A 24,287-nucleotide genomic window follows, 5' to 3' on the forward strand; every position below is an offset into this window, starting at 1 on the left:
GGGCGGAAGTCACTGATGTAGTCAAACAACTCCACAGTGGCAAAGCCCCGGGGATTGATGAGATCCGTCCAGAAATGCTCAAGGCTCTGGGTGTGGAGGGGCTGTCCTGGTTGACACGTCTCTTCAACATTGCGTGGAAGTCTGGAACAGTGCCAAAGGAGTGGCAGACTGGGGTGGTGGTTCCCCTTTTAAAAGGGGACCAGAGGGTGTGTGCCAATTACAGGGGTATCACACTTCTCAGCCTCCCTGGTAAAGTCTACTCCAAGGTGCTGGAAAGGAGGGTTCGGCCGGATAGTCGAACCTCAGGTTGAGGAGGAACAATGCGGATTCCGTCCTGGTCGTGGAACAACGGACCAGCTCTTCACTTCGCAAGGATCCTGGAAGGGGCCTGGGAGTATGCCCAACCGGTCTACATGTGTTTTGTGGATTTGGAGAAGGCGTATGACCGGGTCCCCCGGGAGATACTGTGGGAGGTGCGCGGGGAGTATGGGGTGAGGGGGTCTCTACTCAGGGCCATCCAACTCTGTACGACCAAAGTGAGAGCTGTGTCCGGTTCTCGGCAGTAAGTCGGACTCGTTTCAGGTGAGGGTTGGCCTCCGCCAGGGCTGCGCTTTGTCACCAATCCTGTTTGTAATATTTATGGACAGGATATCGTAGGCGAAGCGGGTGGGGAGGGGTTGCAGTTCGGTGGGCTGGGGATCTCATCGCTGCTTTTTGCAGATGATGTGGTCCTGATGGCATCATCGGCCTGCGACCTTCAGCACTCACTGGATCGGTTCGCAGCCGGTGTGAAGCGGCTGGGATGAGGATCAGCACCTCTAAATCGGAGGCCATGGTTCTCAGCAGGAAACCGATGGAATGCCTTCTCCGGGTAGGGAATGAGTCCTTACCCCAAGTGAAGGAGTTCAAGTACCTTGGGGGTTTTGTTCGAGTGAGGGGACAATGGAGCGGGAGATTGGTCGGAGAATCGGCGAGCGGGGTGCGGTATTACATTCCATCTATCGCACCGTTGTGACGAAAAGAGAGCTGAGCAAGAAGGCAAAGCTCTCGATCTACCGGTCAGTTTTCGTTCCTTACCTCACCTATGGTCATGAAGGCTGGGTCATGACCGAAAGAACGGATCCAGGGTACAAGCGGCCAAAATGGGTTTCCCTCAGGAGGGTGGCTGGCGTCCCCTTAGAGATAGGGTGAGAAGCTCAGTCATCCGTGAGGAGCTCGAGGGAGCCACTGCTCCTTTGCGTACGAAAGGAGCCAGTTGAGGTGGTTCGGCATCTGGTAAGGATGCCCCCTGGGCGGCCTCTCCCTAGGGAGGTGTTCCAGGCACGTCCAGCTGGGAGGAGGCCTCGGGGAAGACCCAGGACTAGGTGGAGGGATTATATCTCCAACCTGGCCTGGGAACGCCTCGGGATCCCCCAGTCGGAGCTGGTTAATGTTGCTCGGGAAAGGGAAGTTTGGGGTCCTCTGCTGGAGCTGCTCCCCCCGCGACCCGACACCGGATAAGCGGACGAAGATGGATGGATGGATGGATGGATGAAGTGTATAAGGTTTCCAACAAGAAAAATTCCCCAAAAAACATACATTTGGGTTTGCACAAATTAATTGATACTTTATTCAGATCAAACCACTTTTTGAGGAAACCAATTTTGTTTTCAATATTATCAATAATTATGTCATGTTTGTTACTTTGAATTTGTGGAAGTTTAATTTACAAAATTAAACTGACAACAGGTTGTACATGTTTGTTTGTTTTAATTAATTTAATTTGTGATTGTTTTATTTTTTATTTTTTAATAGCTTAGAAAAGATAAAAGACAGTTTCCCCGCAAAAATCTCATCAGTATAGTGACAAAAAATACCAAATACGGATTAAATGTTGAATTTAAGTTTGTATCTGTTGATAACGTTATTATTTTATATATCTATGATTATTTTATTGCCCCACAAACGGGCTTGAATCGAAATTTCCAATATTCTGTTTTCTGGCAGGACCAAAACGCAACATCAAGCCCCTCCTACTTCCGGCAAGAAACCGCTATCTGTCAGAAAAAATTCTCGAGCTGAAATCCGCTACACGGTCACACTTTTACTGCTACTCTTTTTCTGCGGTTCGAGTAGTTATTTCGGGGTTTATATCCTCTGCGGACACACAAAGAGAACATGCCCGGACAGAGATAACCGTCCCCGGGCTGCTGCTGCCCCCTCAGCCGGCTGAAGGACAGGAGCAGGAGGAACAGACGCAGATGGAGAGGCCGGGCAGGATGCTGTTGCTGTCCGAGCTTCGCGTCAGAAACGCGGCGTACGACGTGAGCCTGAGTCGGTCCCTGCTCACCTGGAAGAGACGGACCTCCAGCCCGGTGTATCACCCGTTCAGGCCCAGTAAGACCCCAACAATATGTCTGCCTTTTGTCCATGTATCTTTACCTCTCTGTCTGCGTGTCTGTCTGTCGGCCTTTAACATACCGCGACACCCTGTGTGATAAACAAAGGACATAATGGACAAACAAAGGACATGGTGGACACACTATCTGTGTTTTTGACCTGGCGATAACACGAGTTAACGTACTGTACACAATAAAAAGTAGTCCGTACTGTAACAGTGAGTGAGAATTGATATATCCGGTTACATAACCCACAACATCCAGTGTGGCACAGTATGTGGAGGTCACAGTCAGGCTACAGGCAGGGGAGATAACCATACACACCAAACCTCATACCATTTTTACAGTATTTTAAATTTAGGGTAATATGGAGAAATAAAGGAGATAAAATGTGTTCGGAAGACTAAACAACATCATTTCATAGTTCTCACAGCAGGGTTGAAAGGTATAATAGGTAGATTAGGTTACATTCAACGTCATTATCATGGCACAGGGTGGTACTGAGACAACGAAAATGCAGTTCAGCATCTAACCAGAAGTTCAAAAAGCAGCAAAGGGCAGAGTAGTGTACAGAAAAAAACGTAATAAATCTAGAATAGATATAGAATGTAGAATAAAAAGATAGGAATTTGCTAGATATATGGCTAAAGTATGAACAGTAGAACATGTGCAGCGGTTACAGGAGGTGTGCGTATAAGAAAAAAAATACTTTGTGCAGGAAATGCTAATAAGAAATGATATACAGAATAAACAGCTGGAGGTATGATCTAAATACAGTGTACATTATAGCTTAGATCTACAGTATATGTCTGGTTCAGTGTGGCTTTGTTCACATACTGCTGCTGTGACATGAGAATTTCCTCCTCCAGGGATCAGTAGCCTAATAATCATAATCTTTTATACGTAGAGCACTTTTAAAAACCCAAGTTACAAAGGGCTTCATAGAGTGTAAAGGTCTCCTCTTCGTCAGTGGAGCCTCCATGTTCATCCGGGTACAGTATGTCCTCCTCAGTCAGACAGGTGAGCTGCATTCAGGAAACTGACAGTTTGAATATTCAAAGCAGCTGATCAGGCTACACCCGGCTGGCTGACTTACTGACCTCATCTCAACTGACCGATTTTTGAATCAACCATCAATCAGAACAAGCTTTCGATTACGATTCCCACCGTTTTTTTGTTTTTTTTTTCTCTCTCTTGCAACTATCAGAAAAACACGCCAACATCGATGAAAGGAATTGATGAGCTCAGCTCGGAGGTATGCGATTCTGATCGGGCAATTTTGAACCGGTTCTCGATTCCTATCGCTATTCATTCACACTGCTGAATGTTTCTGCAGCTAAAGATTTGTAGAAATGCATCCTGGGAGATGTAGTCGACTTCTCTCCCTCCGTTTTTATGTCCGCAGGCCTGTAGCTTTTGACTTGTATTTTCACAAGGAACCAGGCATTTTGCTGACTCAGTTGTTTGTGTCAGAGCTCCTTTCTGTCTCCGCTGACTCAGTGTCTCGGATGATCATGGTCCTGCTGTTTCTGTTGCCGTGGTGAGAACAGAAAAAGCCCCTGGGTGTGTAAACCTGAGAAAGACTGCAGTGTGTGTTAATGTGATTGTGTTTCAGTAGTGAATCTTTCATGTCTGACCTGCTTTCTGTCTGCTGCTGTTTTCATAAACTGTAGTTTAAAAGTACATATTAAGAAGACAAATAGTATGTTGTCTATTGCACTGTAAACATGAATATGTAAAGCATAATAGCAGTATTTAGAAATGTACTTACATTTACCACTACTCTTACACATGAATAGAGTAAATAATTGAGTCTAGACTTCTTCTGAAGTGTTTTTTTCTTTTTTCACTGTGTGCTTCTCCTGCAGGGTTTTGTGTTCCATCGTTCCCTCGTCGTCGACCAGACCCAGGTAGGAGATTTTACTCCCACAATGCAGTGGGCCAACTCCACCTGCCGACTGCAGGTTTAGTTCAGATTGTGGTGCTGCTGTTTAAAAACTCTGTTCTCAAACTGAAGCTGCAGTTATGTTACAAAAAACATATTTTTTTTTTACCTGTTATTTATTCAGGGAAGGTTCACTGAGAGGAAGCAGGAACACGCTGATCCCATTCACACAGTTAGGGCACCTGCACACTGGCTGCGTTTCTGTTGCGTGGCGGCTGCGTGGCGTTTTCTACGTCTTTACACACCAGAAATGTGTCTGACGCGGAGCTGCTGCTGCTGCTGCTAGCCTTGTCTGTACACATGTATGGTTCCCATTCATAAAATGAAATTATAGCGTGTTCTTCAACTTTATTTTGTCAATATTTTTGTGCTTGTACATTTGTTTGCACATATTTCGATATATATATTTATATAACAATTCCCTTTCCTGAGATAATAAAGTCCATGTTATTGTTTTGTCAGAATCCAATCGAAATACAATTTGAAAAGAAATTTATATCTGCATTCATGTCAAAAACCCAGAGACTTTCCAACATCAAAATGTCATTTATTAAATGTATTTGTGTCAGAATGACATAAACATCTTCTCGTATTCTATTTTGCCTGGAAACGCTTCCAACACGCTTGCGTGTCGCGTGACAAATAGGCGTCTGTCATATTTCTAGCATTCATGCGTTTTCGGGGCGGCTCGAGCCGCACCGGAGACGTGCTGGCAGTGTGTAAGCTCTAACCTGTTAACATGGGAGGTTGATTGCAGGTTGATTGAAGGTGTGCGCCCCTACATTTTCAGTTAGGGGCTGCAGTGCTCCTCCGTGTTTCCTCTATGTTGATTTTGTAGTGGCGGCCCGCCATGGCAAAATTTCTGCCACCACGGTATCCGAAATAGGGCTGTACAAAAACTGTAGTCGCGGTTGCCTTTCTAAATGATCCTGCCAACATAACGCATGTTGGCTGCCGCTCACATTGCAATTTAACAACAAGTAGAACTATTCAGAGGTTATTGGGCCCGTCCAGTTTAACTCCACATACTATTTGGTTGATGTAGTTTATTGTCAAAACGTTGGCTTTCTTCCGAGTCGACTATTAAATGAACACCTCCACCAAAAACGTCACCGCGGTGGGTCCGTTCTAATTGTAGACCTGTTGGAGCTGTTAAGTGCCCTACAGTTCCTCAAAAAATACAGTTCAATCACAACTGAAAATATGCCTCATTGTGTGTGAATAGAGGTGAATAAATACATTAGTTTGTGTTGAAGCGAGTTGTTGTTTGTACAGACCTGCCCCCACTGCTAAAAAAACATCCTAAAGGAAACCCTGGCTCCTAGTAAAACAAGTTAGTCTGGAGCCCTGAAAACCAAAAGCAACCATTACCCAATCCACCCTGACTCTTTTCTTCTTGTGTTGTCCTTGTTTGGTTCGAGTTCAGGTTTCAGTTCATTTCTTTAAATATCACGTGGAACTTGAAACTGGTGGTGCGTTCAGGTGCTTGCATAGAGGCTCCGAAAATATATCTGATGTTCAAATCTGTGTAGGTGTGGGTCACACTGTGTCAGTGTCGGAGATCCTCTCTGTCAGAGAGGAAGAGGAGAACAGCAGCAGACGAAGAGACGATGGCAGCTGGAAAAAAATCAAAGAGAGAGAAGGAAAGGACTGCGGGCCGGCCTTCACTGGTAAACACATCTGGAAACCCGCCTGTACACGCACCTAGAAACACCTTTTTAAACACAGTAAACACCCCTGAAAATGGTGAGATAACATCTGGAAACACATCGGTACACGCACATGGAAACATGCAGTGAACACACCTGGAGACCTATGTGAAAATACAATAAGCAGATGTGGAAACAGTTAAAACCCATTAAACACATCTGGAAACGGGTAAATACATTAAACACACTTGGATGTAAAAAAAAAAAAAAAAAAACACATATAACAAACATCTGGAAACACACCTGGAAGCACAACAGACAATCCAGGAAACACATCTGTAAGTAGGGCTGGGTTCAAAATATGGATTATTCAATTGAAATCGATTCCTTGTTTGAGTGATGCATAAAAACCAGCAAGCAATATTTTAATTCATGCCTTTTCACCGTGGATGTTAGCCTGACCGGTCAGACCCACATCCAGATTTTGGGTCAGGGAACTCACCATTGGCAGGGCTCAATCCGAGGGACGGGATAAACGGTTGTCTCGGTTCAAATTCCCTCTGCACGCAATAGGATAGCACTACAACCAGGCAGAGCAACGAAGAAGGTAGCGGAGCTAGTTGATAGATTAAACTTTTGCCGTATCCGGTCGGCAAAACTCCGAACAAATCTTCCTTTTTTAAAGGAACACGCCGACTTATTGGGAATTTAGCTTATTCACCGTAACCCCCAGAGTTAGACAAGTCCATACATACCCTTCTCATCTCAGTGCGTGCTGTAAAGCTGTCTGATGGCTCCAGCGGCATCAGCCCATCACAGAACAGGCAGGTGAATGGTTCCAGTAATCCTACTGCTCCGAATAAGTGACAAAATAACACCAACATGTTCCTATTTACGTGTTGTGATTTGTAGAGTCACAGCGTGTACAAAAAACAACGTAACATGAGACACAGCCGTCTTCTAACTGTAAACAAACCGGGAACTATATTCTCAGGCGGAAGAATATAGTACTTGGGCGGAGTGATATGCTCGCAGCAAGCCTGTCTGAGAATATAGTTCCCTGAAGATCATGAAGATTTGACTTTGTGTGTGTGTGTGTGTGTCTGTGTCTGTTGTGTGTCAGTGTCGTACGTGGAGAGGAGTCAGCACCACCGCTGGCGGTGTGCTGAGGTCACCTTCGCGTGTCCGGAGGAGGCGCTGTGTCAACACTGGGTCAGCAGCATCGGAGAGCAGCTCGCAGCTATCGGTACGACTTTACCCCGACACAAACAACACACACACACACACACACACACACACACTGACTAACACACACGTGATTGTTGCCAGAAACGTTAGTCAGTAACGTTGTTGTTGTTGTTGTTGTGTGCAGCCAGCAGACCCAAACGCCTGCTGGTCTACATCAACCCATACAGCGGGAAGCGTCAGGGAAAACGCATCTACGAGCGAAAAGTCGCCCCGCTGTTCGCCCAGGCGGGCGTCTCCACGCACGTCATCGGTACGTCCCGTATTACTCACTTCCTGTTCTCGGGCTTCCTGTCTCAGAGGGATTACAATCTTTTTTATTATTAAAGTTTATTTAGATAGACAGATACAAAAAACATAGTGTTTTTAGCTGAAGCTAATTCACAACACTGGTCCCTAGTAGGGCTTTTGGTTAAAAATGTAAATACAGATTAACATTATTAAAAATAAGATAGAGAGGAACTAAAATGGAATGAAATGAAAAAGGAAGGAAAGTATACGGAGGGAACGCAGTGTAAAAACTAAATATGAGAGCAATATTGTTTCTGAATTAGCCACAATTTGGTATTTTTAACTTTATCTCAACGCACATTGTGTCTGTGTTTGTTGTCATAGTGACGGAGCGCGCTAATTATGCAAGGGACCACCTGAAGACGGGGGCGGAGCTGCAGAAGTTTGACGGGTGAGAGTTCAGTTCCTTCGCAAAACCGAGTTCTGGTGAATTATTACATCACGGAGCACCTGCGACCCGCCAAAATAAAAGCACCGTCGAGAACACATCTGTCGGGCTGCTGTTTTTACTGCAGACTTTTTTTTTACACTTTGAGGGAACATGCTGATCAAGCGGAGTAATTTATGAAAAGCCAGTGTACCCTGTAACGTCTCGCTTTGCCCCCGGCCCAGGGTGGTGTGTGTCGGAGGGGACGGCATGTTCAGTGAGATCATCCACGGGCTGATCTGGAAGACGCAGCTCGACGGCGGCGTAGATCCAAACTGTCCGGAAGAAGCACTGATCCCCTGCACGCTTCGCATTGGAATCATTCCTGCAGGTCAGAAATACTGATGGGACAATCAAAAATACTGCTTTTATGTTTGGATTTTTAGTTAATTTGGTGGTTAGGGCTAGAAAGGATCCGTCTTCTGTAAAACTCTCATTACTATTAATAAAACCTACTCCGTGTGTTTACTGATGAACAGATGGACCCCAGAGGGTTAATATAGCTTTGATTTAGAACAGATGTTTAACTGTTGATGTGCAATAGGGGTAGACACTGATGTGATTTTAATAGACAGCTGACAGCCAATCGGAGAGCAGAATTCTCTGTTTCCGGGGTATAAATGTAGGTACTGACTGACCGTGGCCTTGTTTCTCAGTTTCTTCTGTTTTGTTTGTGGTTTCTGTTCTGCTTAAGTGCTCTATAAACACACACACACACACACTCACACACTCTCTCACACACTCACTCACTCAGGGAGACATTAATTCTCTCTGCTGCAGTGGTGTGCAGTGAAGAAGCAGCTCACCCAGTTAATTAATGGCTGCTGATGCTCAGTGCAGCAGTGTTGTTGTGAAATGTGCAATTTCCAAACTTCAGGCAACTTTGATTTAAAAAAAAAAAAAAAAAAAATAATAATAATAATCTGAATTTTTGAAGTCGTCAGTAACATCAGGCCCCCTATCCCACCATCTGGCTACATCTACACTACTACGTTTACATTGTTAAGCGCAGTTTTGAGAGAAAAGAGAAGAGGTTTTTAGCTCTAGCAGAACTAATCTCAGTTAAGACATCTGACAATGCATATCACATGACCATTCACACACACTGGGCATGTGCGTGCCAGTGTAAACAGGAAGCAGATTGTCTGATATTACTCTGCAGAAGAAAATCATGAATGTATGAATGAAGTTGAAAATACAGAAAACTCTTCGCAGAAAGAACAACAATGGTGAAAAGTAAGAGCAGAGGCCTGTACTACGAATCGAGATCAACATGCCCTGGATTTAAGCCCACCTAACCGATAAGACTAATAGAAATGCCTTGTCGTTTCCAAACGTGTCCATTTGTGCCCGTCCAGACTACAAAGCAACCCTGGATTTTTAAAACCTAATCGGGGGCAGCAGTGTTTCCAAATGTCTCCATTTGAGGGCCTCTGAAACGCCGGAGTAGTGTGGACGCGAGGCGTAAACGTTGCAAAAGATATTTGTTTTTAAACCAAAATGTAGTAGTGTAGATGTAGCCTCTCTTCAATATAATACAACATATACATATACAACCACATACAACACACCTTTGGATGTATTTATTTATTTTCTGTCTTACATATCCTTTTTGTTTCCTGACTGGGGCGGCCTGATGTCCTAACAAAATGATGCATATGTACATACACGTGTATGTTTGTATGTATGTATTAGAGCCCGACCGATATATACATCAATATATCGGTCGGGCTCTAGTATGTACTGTATGCATGTATATTTAAATGAGGAAAACATGTTTTAAATCATCTCCCCCCCCCGCCGCGGCTAAAGGAGAATAATCACTGTCTCCATAACGTAACAAACAAATGAAACAAAGCTGCACACTAAATTTGGAAAGAGACGGAAAAATAAAAAGTGCAGATAATAGATGAAACTAAATCTAAAATGGTCCGACCATGGGATATCATCAACCACCCTTGCCAGGAACACTCTAATTATTCCTCCCCCCTTTTCTTTTTGTTCTTTCTTTTCTTCTTTCCTCTCTCTCTTTCTCTCTTTCTTTCCTTATCTTTTAAGCCTCTTCCACCGTTGGCTCCTCTACACTCGCATGCACACTCACAAAGACACAACTGCTAAAAGCCACAAACCACAGGATGTAACATTTCCTCTTTTCGTCTTTGTATGTTTTGTGTTGCCCCGTCGTGTTAACCGCGTCATGTCACCCAAAGTATTATGTCCTGTTTGCTTTAGTCTCGCCTTTCATGTCTCGTTTCACTTGATTAAAAAAAAGAAACCTCAGTCCTGCTCTTCAGCTCACCGGAACATTTTACAATCTGTGTGTTTCAGGTTCAACCGACTGTATCTGCTTCGCCACTGTGGGCACCAACGACCCCGTAACGTCTGCACTGCACATCATCGTGGGTCAGTCCCATTGTCCCACTACACCTCAACTATAAGTAGGGCTGGGTACCGGATTCATTGCTTTTTAGGCACCGACCGAATTGCCTCTGAAGTATCAAGTATCGAAAATACCTCGTCATTCAATACCCAAGTTCAATACCTAAGGAGTAAATTGCATCAGCGTTAGTGAGCCAATAAGCATGCAGCATGCTTCTACCAAGATCTAACGATGTCTGTAGAGACACACGGGGAAAAGCTCTACTCGCGTAGTAGAAGCTGAAACAGATTTGTGCCGTAATGTTGTAATTTCTTTTTGTTTTATGAAATTGGTATCCAAAAAAAGGACGGTTTAAGAACCGGTATCAAAGTCACGGTATTGGTATCGGTTTCGAAAATGTTTGAACAATACCCAGCCCTAACTGTAACAGGAATCATTTCAGCATCAGACAGGTTGTTGTTAAAGGTCCCATGGCATGCTGCTTTTGGGATGCTTTTATATAGACCTTAGTGGTCCCCTAATACTGTATCTGAAGTCTCTTTTATATAGACCTTAGTGGTCCCCTAATACTGTATCTGAAGTCTCTTTCTTGAAATTCAGCCTTGGTGCAGAATTCCAGCCACTAGAGCCAGTCCCACAATGAGCTTTCCTTAGGATGTGCCATTTCTGTGTCTGTAGCTATTGAGGAGGAGAGAGAGGGGGGGAAGGTGGAGGGTGGGGGTGTTGTTTCCTGCTCTTGCATAAGTAGTCAACTTAATGTATTTGGGTTTCTGACTGTTGGTCGGACAAACCAACACATTACCTTGGACTCTGGGGAAACTGGGAGGGACATTTTTTACTGTTCTCTGATGCTTTATAGACCACTTTAGTAATCAAAGAATTGAGAAAAATAATCAAGATGAATCCATAATGAAAATAATCGTAAGTTGCATCCCTGCTCAAATTTGCTCAAAGTAAAGAAATTAAATTTTTAAAAGAGTTTTTCAAGTAGATTGATGTTTTTATAATATGTGTTTAATATTTATTCTATAACTTTGTGTTGTCTTTATCTTACCAATCATTGTCCAGATTAGGTGCACCAATCCTGAATGTCATCTATGTCAATGCCAATATTTTGTGCAAATCCAACAATAGGAGGCACTGCAATTCCTTTTTCTTATTATCTTCAGGTTATAGGGCCCTATTTTCACGATCTAAGAGCACGGCGTGAAGCGCTTGGCGCAGGTGCGTTTAGGGCGGTGTCCAAATCCACTTTGGCTAGTTTGAAGGCGGAAAAAAGGGTCCATGCGCCGGGCGCATGGTTCAGTTGTACTTAGTGTCTTAAAGCAAAAACTATGTAACTTTTCCTGCTTTGGTCCCCCTACAGGTTGTCTCATTGGAACTACAGCTCACGCTAAAAGTTACATAGCGTTGCTTCAATTAATCAGAGGTGTGTTTTGGGCGTAACATGCAATAAACCAATCGGAGTGTCATCTCCCATTCCCTTTAAAAGCCAGGCGCGTTTGTACCTTGGCGCATTGCTATTATGATGGAGGATTTGCACCTTTTGTAAGTGTGTGTGTGTGTGTGTGTGAGAAGCATAGTGTGCGCGCACTGTGCATAAGCCTAGGCACATTTTACTAATGCGCTGTTAAAATAAGAATGAAATGCTGCGCTATTAACTTTAGACCAGGTTTTTGACGGTCAATGGTGCGATCACTTCCCGCTGCCTCAAGATAGCAATACGTCAAGAATGCACCTGAACACACCTCCCTGTAAGACCAGCACGGCCATGGGCGCAGGTGCATTTGCTATGTAAACGGTGTTGCCGCTGGATGGTCTTAAAATAGCAAAGACACTTGCGTCGGGCTTTGTGCCGCGCCGGGTGCAAGATAGGGCCCATTGTAGTTATACAAACGTCACACATTTTCTTTATCCATATCTAGTTATCCTCTGACATAGTCCCACCACATGTAATGAAAATCCAGTGATAGCACATTACTTTGCTTTCCATGGTCTCATGCTGCCATCTAGTGTTTTTTTTCTTCAGAAAATAGGCTCTGAGTCTGAACATGTTATGCCAAATGTCCAAATAAAAGTAGTGTTGTTATAATGAACTTTTTAAAACAAAATTAAAAGATATTTACATGCTAGAACCAGGATTAAAACATTTCAGGACTGCAATAGGCAAATAAAATCCATTGTGAATTAAAATAATACAGCATCAAATGGAATATAACAGGCTACAATAATATAAAATAAAAAACAACCATATGAATAAAAAGCAGTGTGCAAGAAATAATTCAGTTTTTTTTTTTTTTTTAAAGATACATTTTAAAGTATGTTACCACAAGTTGGAGTCTTATTTAGCAATGCTCTCTCTCTTAAAGCTTCCCTGTTATCTGGTTTACCTGGTTGCAGGTCTAGTTTTCTAATTTTTTTTTTACTTTCTTAAAACAAAGATTTGAGTCTAGCATAAAATGATTCCAGGTTAGTATGTTGATTGTGTATATTTACACGTGTGTGTGTTCAGGAGACTCTCAGCCGATGGACGTGTGCTCGGTCCACCACAACAACGCCTTCCTGCAATACTCCGTCTCCCTGCTGGGATACGGTTTCTACGGCGACGTGCTAACTGACAGCGAGAAGAAGCGATGGATGGGACCGGCCAGATACGACCTCTCAGGTAGAAATACAGCACGTGTTCAGATGTTTGACTTTCATTTAGTTTTTCTATTACATGCAACTTTATACTTTGTACTTCTACTTCACTACATTTCATAGAGAATACTGTACTTAAAGGTCCCATATGGTGAAAATGGGTTTTTATGGGATTCTGAGTGTCCTATAGGCTCCGGGGTGTAAATTAAAAGCTGTGAAAATGTGATATCGCTCACTGCCGCCATTTCTCCACCCCCCCACAAAACTAGACTGCCTCCCAGCTAAACGGGCCAGTTAGAATTTGATGTACGTATTTGCTACGTAGAAACCGGGTAACCAATGGGTGTCATGTTCCAAAATTGACCTAGCCCCGGCCCCTTTCCCAACGTTCGCTTCGTGCCGCTGAGAAGAATCCGAGAAGAAGCGGGAGTCATGCCTGGAGTTAAGTCGTCCCTGAAAACCGGCCATGAGAAATGCATAATTCCAGGGTGCAGAGTATCAAATACATCACTGCCTTCCAAAAGACAAAGATGTCGCTGACAAGTGGATGGATTTTATTTTTGGAGACTTGCCTCAACCTGTGCCAAGTCAGGCTTTTCGGCTATGTACTACGCAGTTCGTACTGAATCAGGGGCCATATGATGCTGTCTAACGTTTGCTGACTTTTTTAAAGCGTTACAGCCTACTAAGATGAAAACACACACTTACCAAACGTCCTACTGACCTCTTCCAAAAGAAATTAATTGGTCCTCTTTGCCTGAATCCTCTGAACTTGAGCATTCGGGCTCTAACTGGTAAGGTCTTGTAAATCCCGCTGCCATGTTGGTTTATAGTAGGCTTTCAACAAAATCTGATTCCAGGCCGCATTCTATGTAGATCTGTGCTTAGCCAATCAGAGCCTTCTATGTAGATCTGTGCTTAGCCAATCAGAGCCTTCTATGTAGATCTGTGCTTAGCCAATCAGAGCGTTCTGCTCTTTAGTTGTGGGCTGAACATTCCATCCAGCAGCGAATCCAAGCGTGTGTGAGAGGGGAGAAAAAAGGCTCTCAGAAAAGTGTGGGAAAATCAAAAAAAAAATTTTTTTGGTAACACTATTAAATTAGTGTTTAATAAACACATATAAACGGTACAAATATAAGTTTAAGTGTCTCCATATGGGACCTTTTAAGTGAACAAGTACTACATGAAAAAGTATTGTACTGATGACGATGACGCTCTGAATCCTGCAGGTGTGAAGATGTTCCTGACTCATCATTACTATGAAGGAACGGTGTCCTACCTGCCGGCCAAAGGCATCATGGGAACACCGCGGGACGCCACCAGGTGTCGATCTGGGTGAGATAAATGCGATTATAGATAAAGAAAAAGTGAAAATGCAGATTTTAGTCTGAAACTGGGACTAAAATACTGAAGTTAGGTTCAAGTTACCCAACAATTCAATTTAGTATTCAGCTCTGTTTTGTTCAGTTCAGCTAAGTTACAAATGTTTAATTCTGTTTGGGTTACATAAAGGTTCAGTCAGCTAAAACTGTTTGGTTCAAGTAAGCCAATATGTCAGTTTAAAGCTATAGTTGTTAACTTTCATAAAAAAAATTGCTCAAACTGTCACTATATGCTGACATTACTACATGAAATCAGATGGTCTGTGAAAACAGTGGCGTTCCTCAGCCTCCCCCTGTAGCTCTTAATAGCTTAAAGCTATAGTGCGCAGTTTCTGTCGCCCCCCATGAGGAATTCTAAGTAATGACAACAAAACTGTCGGCGCGTCCACATGATACAAGCCTTCTGTAATCGCGCACGTGCCCCCACCCCTCCTCCACACTCTTGCAAGTAGCCAAAGAGGTCACGGAGGATTAAAAAAAAAAACATGATGGACTCTTCAGAAGAGCTAATTATCTTCACTCGAGTTTCTGCGTGGGAAAGTTACCGGACGCCACAATCTTCTGAATGACTGCTTGTGAACGGCTGTCCATCTAGACAGCGCTGCCCAAATATGAATTGTGATTCTGTTAATGCATTGCCTGTTTCTCCTCAAATATTTGTAGAAATGTTTAAGTGTACAGTAATGGTTGTCTAAGGATTTGCTTCAGGTGATTAAAAGTGCCCATGTTATGCTCATTTTCAGGTTCATAATTGTATTTAGAGGTTATATCAGAATTGGTTTACATGGTTTAATTTTCAAAAAACACCATATTTTTGTCGTACTGCACATTGCTGCAGCTCCTCTTTTCACCCTGTGTGTTGAGCTCTCTGTTTTAGCTACAGAGTGAGACATTTCACTTCTGTTCCATCTTTGTTGGGAGTTGCACATGTGCAGTAGTATGAGTATGAGGGCGTGCCACGCTAGCAGCTAGGTGAGCATTATAACGTGTGTTACAAAGTGACCACGTCTGTCTCTGAAGTAAAGGCTGGACTACAGTAGAGCTGTTTGGAGCAGTTTTTAAACCTATAACATGCACAAAAAAGATAGATAACACAATAAAGGAAAGGGGAAAAGCCTAAAAGCCTAATATGAGCACTTTAACAGTTACTGTAAGTTTCGTAGCTAAAACAGTTCTGTTCTGGTTAAATGATCTGATTGTTGATTTAGGACTTTCTTAAAATAATCTGTGTGTCTTTTTGATATTCCTTCCAGCTGTGTGGTTTGTCAGCACAACAGGCAGCTACTTCCAGAGAAAGCTGAGATGTACGAGGTGGATGAAGCATCAGGCAGCGGTGAGTGCAACAAATCCTCATCGGGAGCTTCTAAAACACAATTAATACGATTATTACTGAACTGTCTTTGGAGTCGATACCCTGTCAAACCAACTGATTTCACACAAAAGTCACAAAGACTGAAAGCAGGGGGAAACTGCTAGCCTGGCTTCATCAAATACAATAAAATGCACCTTCCAACACGCCCATGGATGGATGGATGGATGGATGGATGGATGGATGGATGGATGCTGCTATTTATGGTTGAACTCCTGAGAAATGTTTTCTTCAAACAAAAGCCAAGCCAAACTTGCACAAAACCTGGAGTGATGCATGTTTGGCCGCAGCAAGAAAGGTGAAATCTGTCTGTGTTGGGGTGTATTGGTTTTAGAAAGTGACAGCGAGTGGAGGACGCTCCGAGGGAAGTTCCTGGCTATAAACGCTGCCAGTATGAGCTGCGCTTGTCCGCGCAGCCCCAAAGGCCTCTCACCCGCCGCTCACCTGGCCGACGGCACCACCGACCTCATCCTGGTCCGAAAATGTTCCCGCTTCGACTTCCTCCGACACCTCCTACGACACACCAGCAAAGACGACCAGGTAATAAATCAGTATTCTGGTTTTTTTTGCGACGATTTTTATGATTGATTCTTTTTCCAGCAGTTTGACGTTGTTTGGATGAGAAACGCAAAAGATATCGTCGGTAAAAGAAGCACACATTGGCTTTTGCTGCTCTAGCCACTGGCCCCTCCCCCTCTCACACTGAGTGAGCAGTGAGCACGACCAGAGACAGATAAAGAGCAGCAGAGCTTTGGCACCTCAGGCCCACAAACATGTGCAAAGTAGCACTAGGTTAACAATCAAACGACACTTGCTATGAGTCCATGAGCCTAATGTCTGATTACTCCACATTGTCATTGTGATATTTTGTGATTACATTCTGATTCTGTCAGATAAATATAGTAGTACAATGTCTTCCTCTGATGTAGATGTAGTCTACGCTGTAAGTCAGTAGTAGGGTATACAGGGGAGTTGCATATGAAGTGGTTTGGGGTCCTTCTCTAAGTAATTTTGGGGTACAATTAGGTTTTGAAGAATTCTACAAGCAGCAATACCACAGGCCAAGCAATTGGCCCGTTCCAAACAGGCACATTTTCAACGGGCACTGCACTAGTAATAATAATAATAAGATCGATACTTGCCGTTTGTGTATCGACACAGTATTGCCACAGAAAATATTGCGATACAATGCTGTGTCGATCCCCCCCCCCTCCCCCCGAACCCCTCCCTCACCCCTCCCGTAATTGGGCGATATAGAGAAAAATCAAATATCCCGATATTCTTGACCAAATACCTAGATGTCGATATTGCGATGATATTGTATGGTTGACTATTGGTGCTTTAACAGAATGTTATTTACCCAATGAGATTTTTGATAAATAATCTCCTGAGATGATTTAATGACTTAGTGGGTAAAGGTAAATAATAGAACAGCTAGAACAGTCTGGTAAGTTCAGAAAATTACATCACCGTAGCCTGTAAAACCAGGAACACTTACCATATTACAATATTACGATATCCAGTCTCCTATCACGATATCGATATAACATCCATATATTGCCCAGCCCTACCCCTTATACACGGTACCGCTGACGGCGACTACATCATATCTGTTTCCAGCAAAACGGACTGAAAGCAAAAGATCCATGTCATGTACTTCTTTACAAAATGAAAAGAATGTCAGACTGACTGACATGTGATGTACAGTCTCTTTAGAAATCAATTAGCTTCTAGAAATGTCCCCATGATATATTGTCTCTAGCAGTTTATTATACCCATGTACTGTGAAAGGATCAAAAAGGGACAAAAGCATATCGTCCCAGCCCCACCAAACGCCCGGTACAGTTAACACCTGCTGTCCTCGCTAACTGCCTTGTTTCGTCTTGACCAGTTTGACCTGGCGTTTGTTGAGGTCCACCGGGTGCGGCGTTTCCGCTTCACGCCGCGTCACTGCCAGAGCGACTCGGACCTGGACCTGCGGGAGAACGGCAAGCACCAGATCTTCAGCCAGATCTGCCGAGACCACCCGGCGTGCGGCTGTGCCCCCGCCTACAGCAGCTGGAACTGCGACGGCGAGATCCTGAACCACACAGCCATCGACGTCCGGTAAGGAGTCTCTCTATGACAGTGTCATAAACGAATCATAAACACGATTATGACACGTTTATAACTCTCTGTCACTCTTATGTAGATACCTTCAAGTAAAGTGTTACCAAATATTATTATAACCCAGGTGAAATTTCTCTTTAAAAACACCTTCTCCTTCTTTTAATCCCAGAGTGCACTGCCAGTTCATCCAGCTGTTTGCGCGAGGGATCGAAGAACCTAAGGTGTTCGAGGAGCTCCCCAACCCCTGTGCAATATAGGCCCGCACCCCCGTTGTTTCGCATCAGACACTGGAGTCATCGCTCTGTTTCCAGGCTCGGCCTACGTCCACCGTCACCGCGACAATCGCCACATCCTTTCACCAGGAGGCTACGAGTCGTGCTGTTACTCAACAAAGATTAGCAGTAGGGAAGGAGACGTAGCGTCACGTTCTGGGTTTGAAAATCCATGATTTTCCTCACAGACCGGAAGTGAGGTGTAGTTTCCTTCAATTGTCCGAAACCAGCTTTAAATCTATATTTTCTGGAAACTAGAAGCTGTTTGTTACAGAAATGATCAGGACATTAACCTGGAGAAATAAGCTTCACCCTCAGATTTTTGTTTGTGTTCTGGGTGACGCTGTTGGCTCCGAATGGCTGCCGGGCGTCTGGCACCTGATTTTATTTTCATGTAGAGTATTAGACGTTGTAAGAGAAATGTTAGCTTATTTGCACTTTTTGAATAGTTTTAGTTATTTTCAATGCTCCGAAATGATCCTGGATTTGGAATGATCTGCTACATGTTTTAGGGATGCCAGACACCTGCCAGTCATTCCAGCAGTCATGTAATCATTAGGGGTCAGGGGTTAATTCACACCCATGAGAAGTAGAAAGTAAATCCCCTTCACATGGTTAGTACTTATAGGGAAAAATAGTGCTGACAGATTTATTTTCCACTGTTGAACTTTCCTTTTTCCTTTCTTTTTACTTTCTGCTTCTCAAACAGGCGCATTAGATTAGTCTCCAATCCTCCCATGTTTCCGTCGTTTCTATTAAAATTCTATTTTTACATATTTTAATTCCCGGCCATTTAGAAAAAAAATTAACTGTGACAAATCTCAAATCTTAATTTTAGTCCAGGAGATTTTGCGTCAGTGAAGCTGGCCGTGGCTGAGTGAGCTGAACAGCGCACGCGTGAATGTTTTCAACCTTTCGTTTCTGCTCGATATGCAAATGAACTGAGCTAAACGCAGGACTCAAAGTAAATCATCTGAAAAAGTACTGCGTTAACACCGATGTTTCACTCAAACAGTGCAGATATTCTGTTTCAACATCATGTAGCCATAACTTCAACATACTCTCGGTGCATCACAATCGTCTGTTGGGTTTATTTTGTTATGTAAAAGATCGAGTTAATGATCTGAACCTTCCACAAATCCAATAAGATTCACATAAAACAAAAGGCCAAAAAGAATTCTAAAGCAGTGTTTCCCAACCTGCTTCCATCCTAGTGGCGCTTTGGTCCAGGCTGAAATGTCTCAGCAACTATTGGATGGATTACAATGCAAGTTGGAACAGACGCCCATGTTCCCCTCAGGATGAATTTTAATAGCTTTGGCGATCCCTTTTCTTGTGTAGCGGCAGCATCGGGTCAAAGTTTTATTGAAACGTTTAAAATAATACCTGCAAAACATTAGCATGCTAGCATTGTCATTATAGGATTGAGCTCAAAGCACCACAGAGTTGTGGATACGTTTTTATGTCGTAATAATTCAAATAATGCAATCTGATCTGAACATCTCACAACCAATAGACATGCAACCTGTGACGAGGGGTCGTAAGCAGACGTTGCCTTGTTTTAAAGTTGGGAATCACTGCAATAAAGGTGCGTAGACAGGGCTCTCCAAGTACTTTTGGCCATATAGTTTTAAAAGTTTATCCACAAGAACTAAAAATGTTCTCCGTTAAATCCAAAAAGGAAAAGCCTTTGTGTATAACTGGATCCATCTAACTGTGAAAAATGCAGCTTATTTCACACAGAAGTCCGAACAGGAATTTTATTGTTTTAGTGGAAGGTTCGTTATTATTGAAGTATTTGAAGTTTTGTGAATTCTGCTTTTGTTAAAGGAAGTAGCACTGAAAAGTCCAGTGTTGATATTCAACCGTCTCCTCACAAACAAATCATGTTTGGTCTTGTTTTGGATCATTGTAGGTTTCGCAGGTCTGAGCATGTCGTAGCCTGATGCTATCTGTCCACATGGGTTACAGTCTACATGGAGCAGCATCTTGTTCTTTACTTAGATTATTCACAGTGAAGTTGCATTTTCTTCACTAAGCCTCAGGATGGTGGTGTCAGTTTGTCCCCACGGATGTTTTCAGATCATCCTAAAACGTCCGGATCTCATTACTTCTTTCAGGAGATTGAACCATTCAGATTTGAATGACCCTGTAACTTTTCTCTAGCACCACACTCAGGACAAATTGTACATTTTTAGCTCCACTATAAGCTCTAAATCGTCAGGGCAGTGTTTGCAAACATTGCAGCTGCAAGGGGACATACATTTGAATTAATATGATTCTTTTCCAAAACACTGACTGAATGGAAACCGTTTTAACTTTGACCCAGAGATTAACCAGACAGGAAGTAGAGTGTCAGCACTGGACTGTCAGACTGTAGAACCTGTTTCTTTGTGTGTTGTTTAATGGCAATCCTGTTTCCTCTCTGCTGGCGTCGAGCTGGACTCAAACTGACAGAGGAGGGAACCAGTAGCAGCTCGCGGTGCTCCAAAACGCCAATCAATACACTTTCTCTTGATCCTAATCTGACCAAATACCAGCCAGGGTTAACTGATGTAGCTGTCTGTTTGTCTGTGACAGGTGTAGCTCAGCCTAGAGGTCTTCACGGGTCCAAAATCTTGGACCCAATCAAACAAGTATCTGTACAAAAACCTACCGAAACCGTACATGCATGCATTACATTTCAAGGAAAAACACACCGGATCCAAAAGGAATTACCAACAATGGCAGCCGCATGATAATATAGAACGGGAATACAATAGGGCTGGGTATCCCCACAGATTTCCTGAATCGGTTAAATTCCGATTCACAATGTCCATATTTGATTTGTGATTTGATTCTATATCGATTCAATGAGGGAAATTTCAGTTCCCAATACAATTTTGCTTAGATCTGAAAGAGATTTTCAGAGAATTAATGCTGTGAATTGTACAAGAACCCCTCTAAGATGGTGCATTATTAAAAAATGTTAAGAATAGACCCCAAAGCAGTTACATCGAGGTAGAAAAGTGCTTTCTTTAGTGCAGAGACGGTGTACCTAAAGCCATACATCTGTGAAAATGTCCATGCCAGTGTTTCCTTCGCCAAAATTTGGATTTACTTTGGAGCATTATTTAGCATGACATGGATTCCTTAGATCGTCTAGATTCATACGATACCAAACTCTCCACTCCAGCTTTAAAACGGAGCCTATTAAAAGATTGTTCTCGGGGTTTTATGAATCGATGAAGTTATGAATCAGATCATTCAAATGGAGATGGATTGGAACATATTTTAGGCGTCTTAAAATATGAATGTGAATGCCAATGTGGCCTCATTGTTAGACTAACTATAAGTATAGTAGGAACCGAGTGGACCTGTGAAGACCTTTAGCTCAGCCGTCTGTCTCATGTTGATTTATTAACGTATTGATGTACAATCAGAATCTGAATGTTTGCTGTAAAACCTCCAAACAACAACAAACCAAATGTGTCAATCATGCGCACACAGAGGTCGACTGATGACTGAGGTGGATAATGAATTGGGAGAGGATAATAATATTTACATTTAGTGGGCTGCAATGATGAATTAAATGTGTTTGTGCTTTTATAGATTTAGTGCCAGGTCAAACTAGAAACTGGCCAATTCATTTACACGTTTTCATGAATCAGTCTGTGGTTTGGTGACGTGGTAACGACTTGGGGAGCTACTGTAGCTTGTGAGCTAACCGCTAACATGCAATTTAGCCACGAACATGCCCGAGCCAGCTATACTAGCCCACAGAGATAGCTAAGTAGCTAACAGGCAGTAGCTATCCTGTCTAGCCATAATAGCTCACTGCCAAGCTAGCTGGCTTGCTAGTAGCTAATGTTGCATTCACAAACTTTCACGTACAGACTGAAAAAGGCCCGGTCATAACAAAAAGTGGCGTAGAGAAATTAATCTGCACATTTTAACGAAAAAGGTGGTGCCTGAAGCTTGGTGACGTAGTATCTGCTAACAAACTAGCAAGCCGGAACATGCTAGCTCTAGTCAAACACGATAGCTCCTTTCTACTTGCTCTGTACTGGGCTGTTTACTCTTTAATTTCATTTAGAGTAAATGAAGAAGGGGGGGGAAAAGGTTCTGTCCGTTAGCAAGCTTGTTAGCTTGGTCACTAACAGGACAATACATTCATACCATTTATTTGATGATGTCTCTGTTGTGTTGCAGTTTATACTTTATACAGATGGGGTTGAGTAAAAGGCTAACGAGCTGTGCTGAGTCAGCACCTGTATGGCTTGCTATTGGTCAACGGCATGTATTTGCATGTCAAAGTTCACCAAAGATGAACTTTATTCATCACTGCAACTCCACTGGAATGAATTGCTGCAAAATTTCAGTTTTAAAAGTGACCGGGCCTTATTTACCAAACGCTAGGTGGGAAAAAAAAATACATTCATGTCAGCCAGTTCTAGTTAATGCTGAGTCAGAGATTTCAGGAATTACTGTACGCCACTATGATATCTCCCACTTAGTGAAAAGAAGAAGTATCCAGAAAACAGAAGGCAGAAACGTGAAGTTTTCTTCTTGTTCACAATCTGTAGACATGCTTTCTACTGTTTAGCAGTTAGCATGCTACCTAGACAATAACACAGTCAATGCAGCATCTCTTTGTGGAGAGCAGTTCAATAAAAAAATAAATAAAAAAACCCTGTAAGGTGACACACAGCTAACATGATAGCCTCCCCAATTTTCCAGCTCTCCGTTTCCTCAACGGTCAACGCTGTCAAGACGCTGTTTGAATGTGATCAGCAGTGTAGATTTGCATTGCAAAGTTTTAGGTCTTCTTACAAATTCAGTTAATTATCGTTGAATCCACAGATTGCAGATGAAATATTGAAATGAACAGATTTTGTTATTAAATGTTGCTGATGTATGAAGCTCTGACCTTTTTAAAGACGTGAAGCAGTGAAATATGTAAAAACCTAGAGGTAGAGTTAAAGATGTAACCAAACCATTAGAACATCTCTAGTGTTGTCAGGTACCCTGTGTAGAATTAAGGATTAGCACAACAAATGAGGATTATCTTTAGTGAAGTGTCTTTCTTTTAAATGTCAAAATAAACTCAAATGTCCATTTTTAGCACAATCCAAAGTGAATACTCTTGAAATTCAAACATTTAGCTCTGGGAAACATTATTCCTCCCAATCTGAACCTCTCCAACTAACAAGTAGTATAAACTGTATATTCTATATTTTTTTAACACTGTAGTTTAATCTGACGCTGAAAACTAGTTTCATCTAGTGAATGAGTCGACCTCTAGCTGTAATCTGAGCTGTAACTGATCTTTACCTTCTGCTGTAGCTGTTTCAATTATCAGGAATTAAAAACATATTCAACTCTTAACGTGTCCACAATTTTTATTCTTCACATGAGACCAATGAAAGAATTATTAAATGATGGTTTTGTTTAAATATGTATTCTCATGGAGGAAAGCCTCTGTGGCTAATAGCATAACGACGCTAGCTGCCTTACTTTTGGAACTCGCAGACAAGCTTCTGTGGCTAACGAGGTCCCATATCATGCTCATTTTCATTTCATACTTGTATTTTGGGTTTCTAACATGTTTACATGATTTAATGTTTAAAAACCACTTTATTCTCATACTGTCTGTTATACCAAAGATCCTCTATACTAAAGATAGCGCATTTCAAGCAGCGGCAATGGTATGAAACGGTCCACACTTCCCGGCCTCGTTTGAACGTGTAGTGAACGTCGTGTTGATGGATGAGAAGTTATATTTCAATAATTTATTAATACGTTCGTTTGCCAACGTTACGATATTTACACAGCTAAAAGACATATTTAGCATCACAGAGATTGGTTTTGTTAGGGCGTTCACGATTGTTAGCTGACGTTAGCTTCTCTGTGTTGCCAGATCTTGTGAGAGTTTGGTCCTGAGACAGAAACAGGTCTCAAACTAAGTTAATTTTCTCCTGATATGTCCATCTGAAAAAATGCCATTTTAGGGTCAGAATGTTCTGTAAATATGTGGCTCGTGAAAAATGGGTCCTGGGTAGTGGAAAATCTCTTTTGGCTGTTCGGTGGAGAAGCAGAAATTAATGATCGTCTGAAACACTGGAGTTATTTTATTATTGTCTTGCAAGTAGAAGGAGACAGTTCAACAGAGTGCCAAAGCAGTCTGTTGAATGTGTTCGAAGAACATAGGATTACACAGA

The 24,287-nt window shown here is 42.6% G+C and overlaps 1 protein-coding gene across 1 annotated transcript; it reads left to right on the forward strand.

Annotated features, from left to right (window-relative positions):
- The first annotated feature begins 2,017 nt into the window (after positions 1 to 2,017).
- On the forward strand, positions 2,018 to 23,454 carry LOC120563929 (ceramide kinase-like). The gene is made up of 14 exons (XM_039808452.1): positions 2,018 to 2,376; positions 4,247 to 4,288; positions 5,856 to 5,993; positions 7,096 to 7,218; positions 7,345 to 7,470; positions 7,833 to 7,899; positions 8,121 to 8,266; positions 10,264 to 10,338; positions 12,828 to 12,980; positions 14,185 to 14,290; positions 15,591 to 15,670; positions 16,041 to 16,246; positions 17,598 to 17,812; positions 17,985 to 23,454. Exons 1-14 carry the CDS (start codon positions 2,241 to 2,243, stop codon positions 18,070 to 18,072), a joined length of 1,701 nt encoding a protein of 566 aa, XP_039664386.1. The 5' UTR covers positions 2,018 to 2,240; the 3' UTR covers positions 18,073 to 23,454.
- The last annotated feature ends 833 nt before the right edge of the window (positions 23,455 to 24,287 follow it).

This window comes from Perca fluviatilis, chromosome 8 (assembly GCF_010015445.1).
Source record: "Perca fluviatilis chromosome 8, GENO_Pfluv_1.0, whole genome shotgun sequence".
NCBI lineage: Eukaryota > Metazoa > Chordata > Actinopteri > Perciformes > Percidae > Perca > Perca fluviatilis.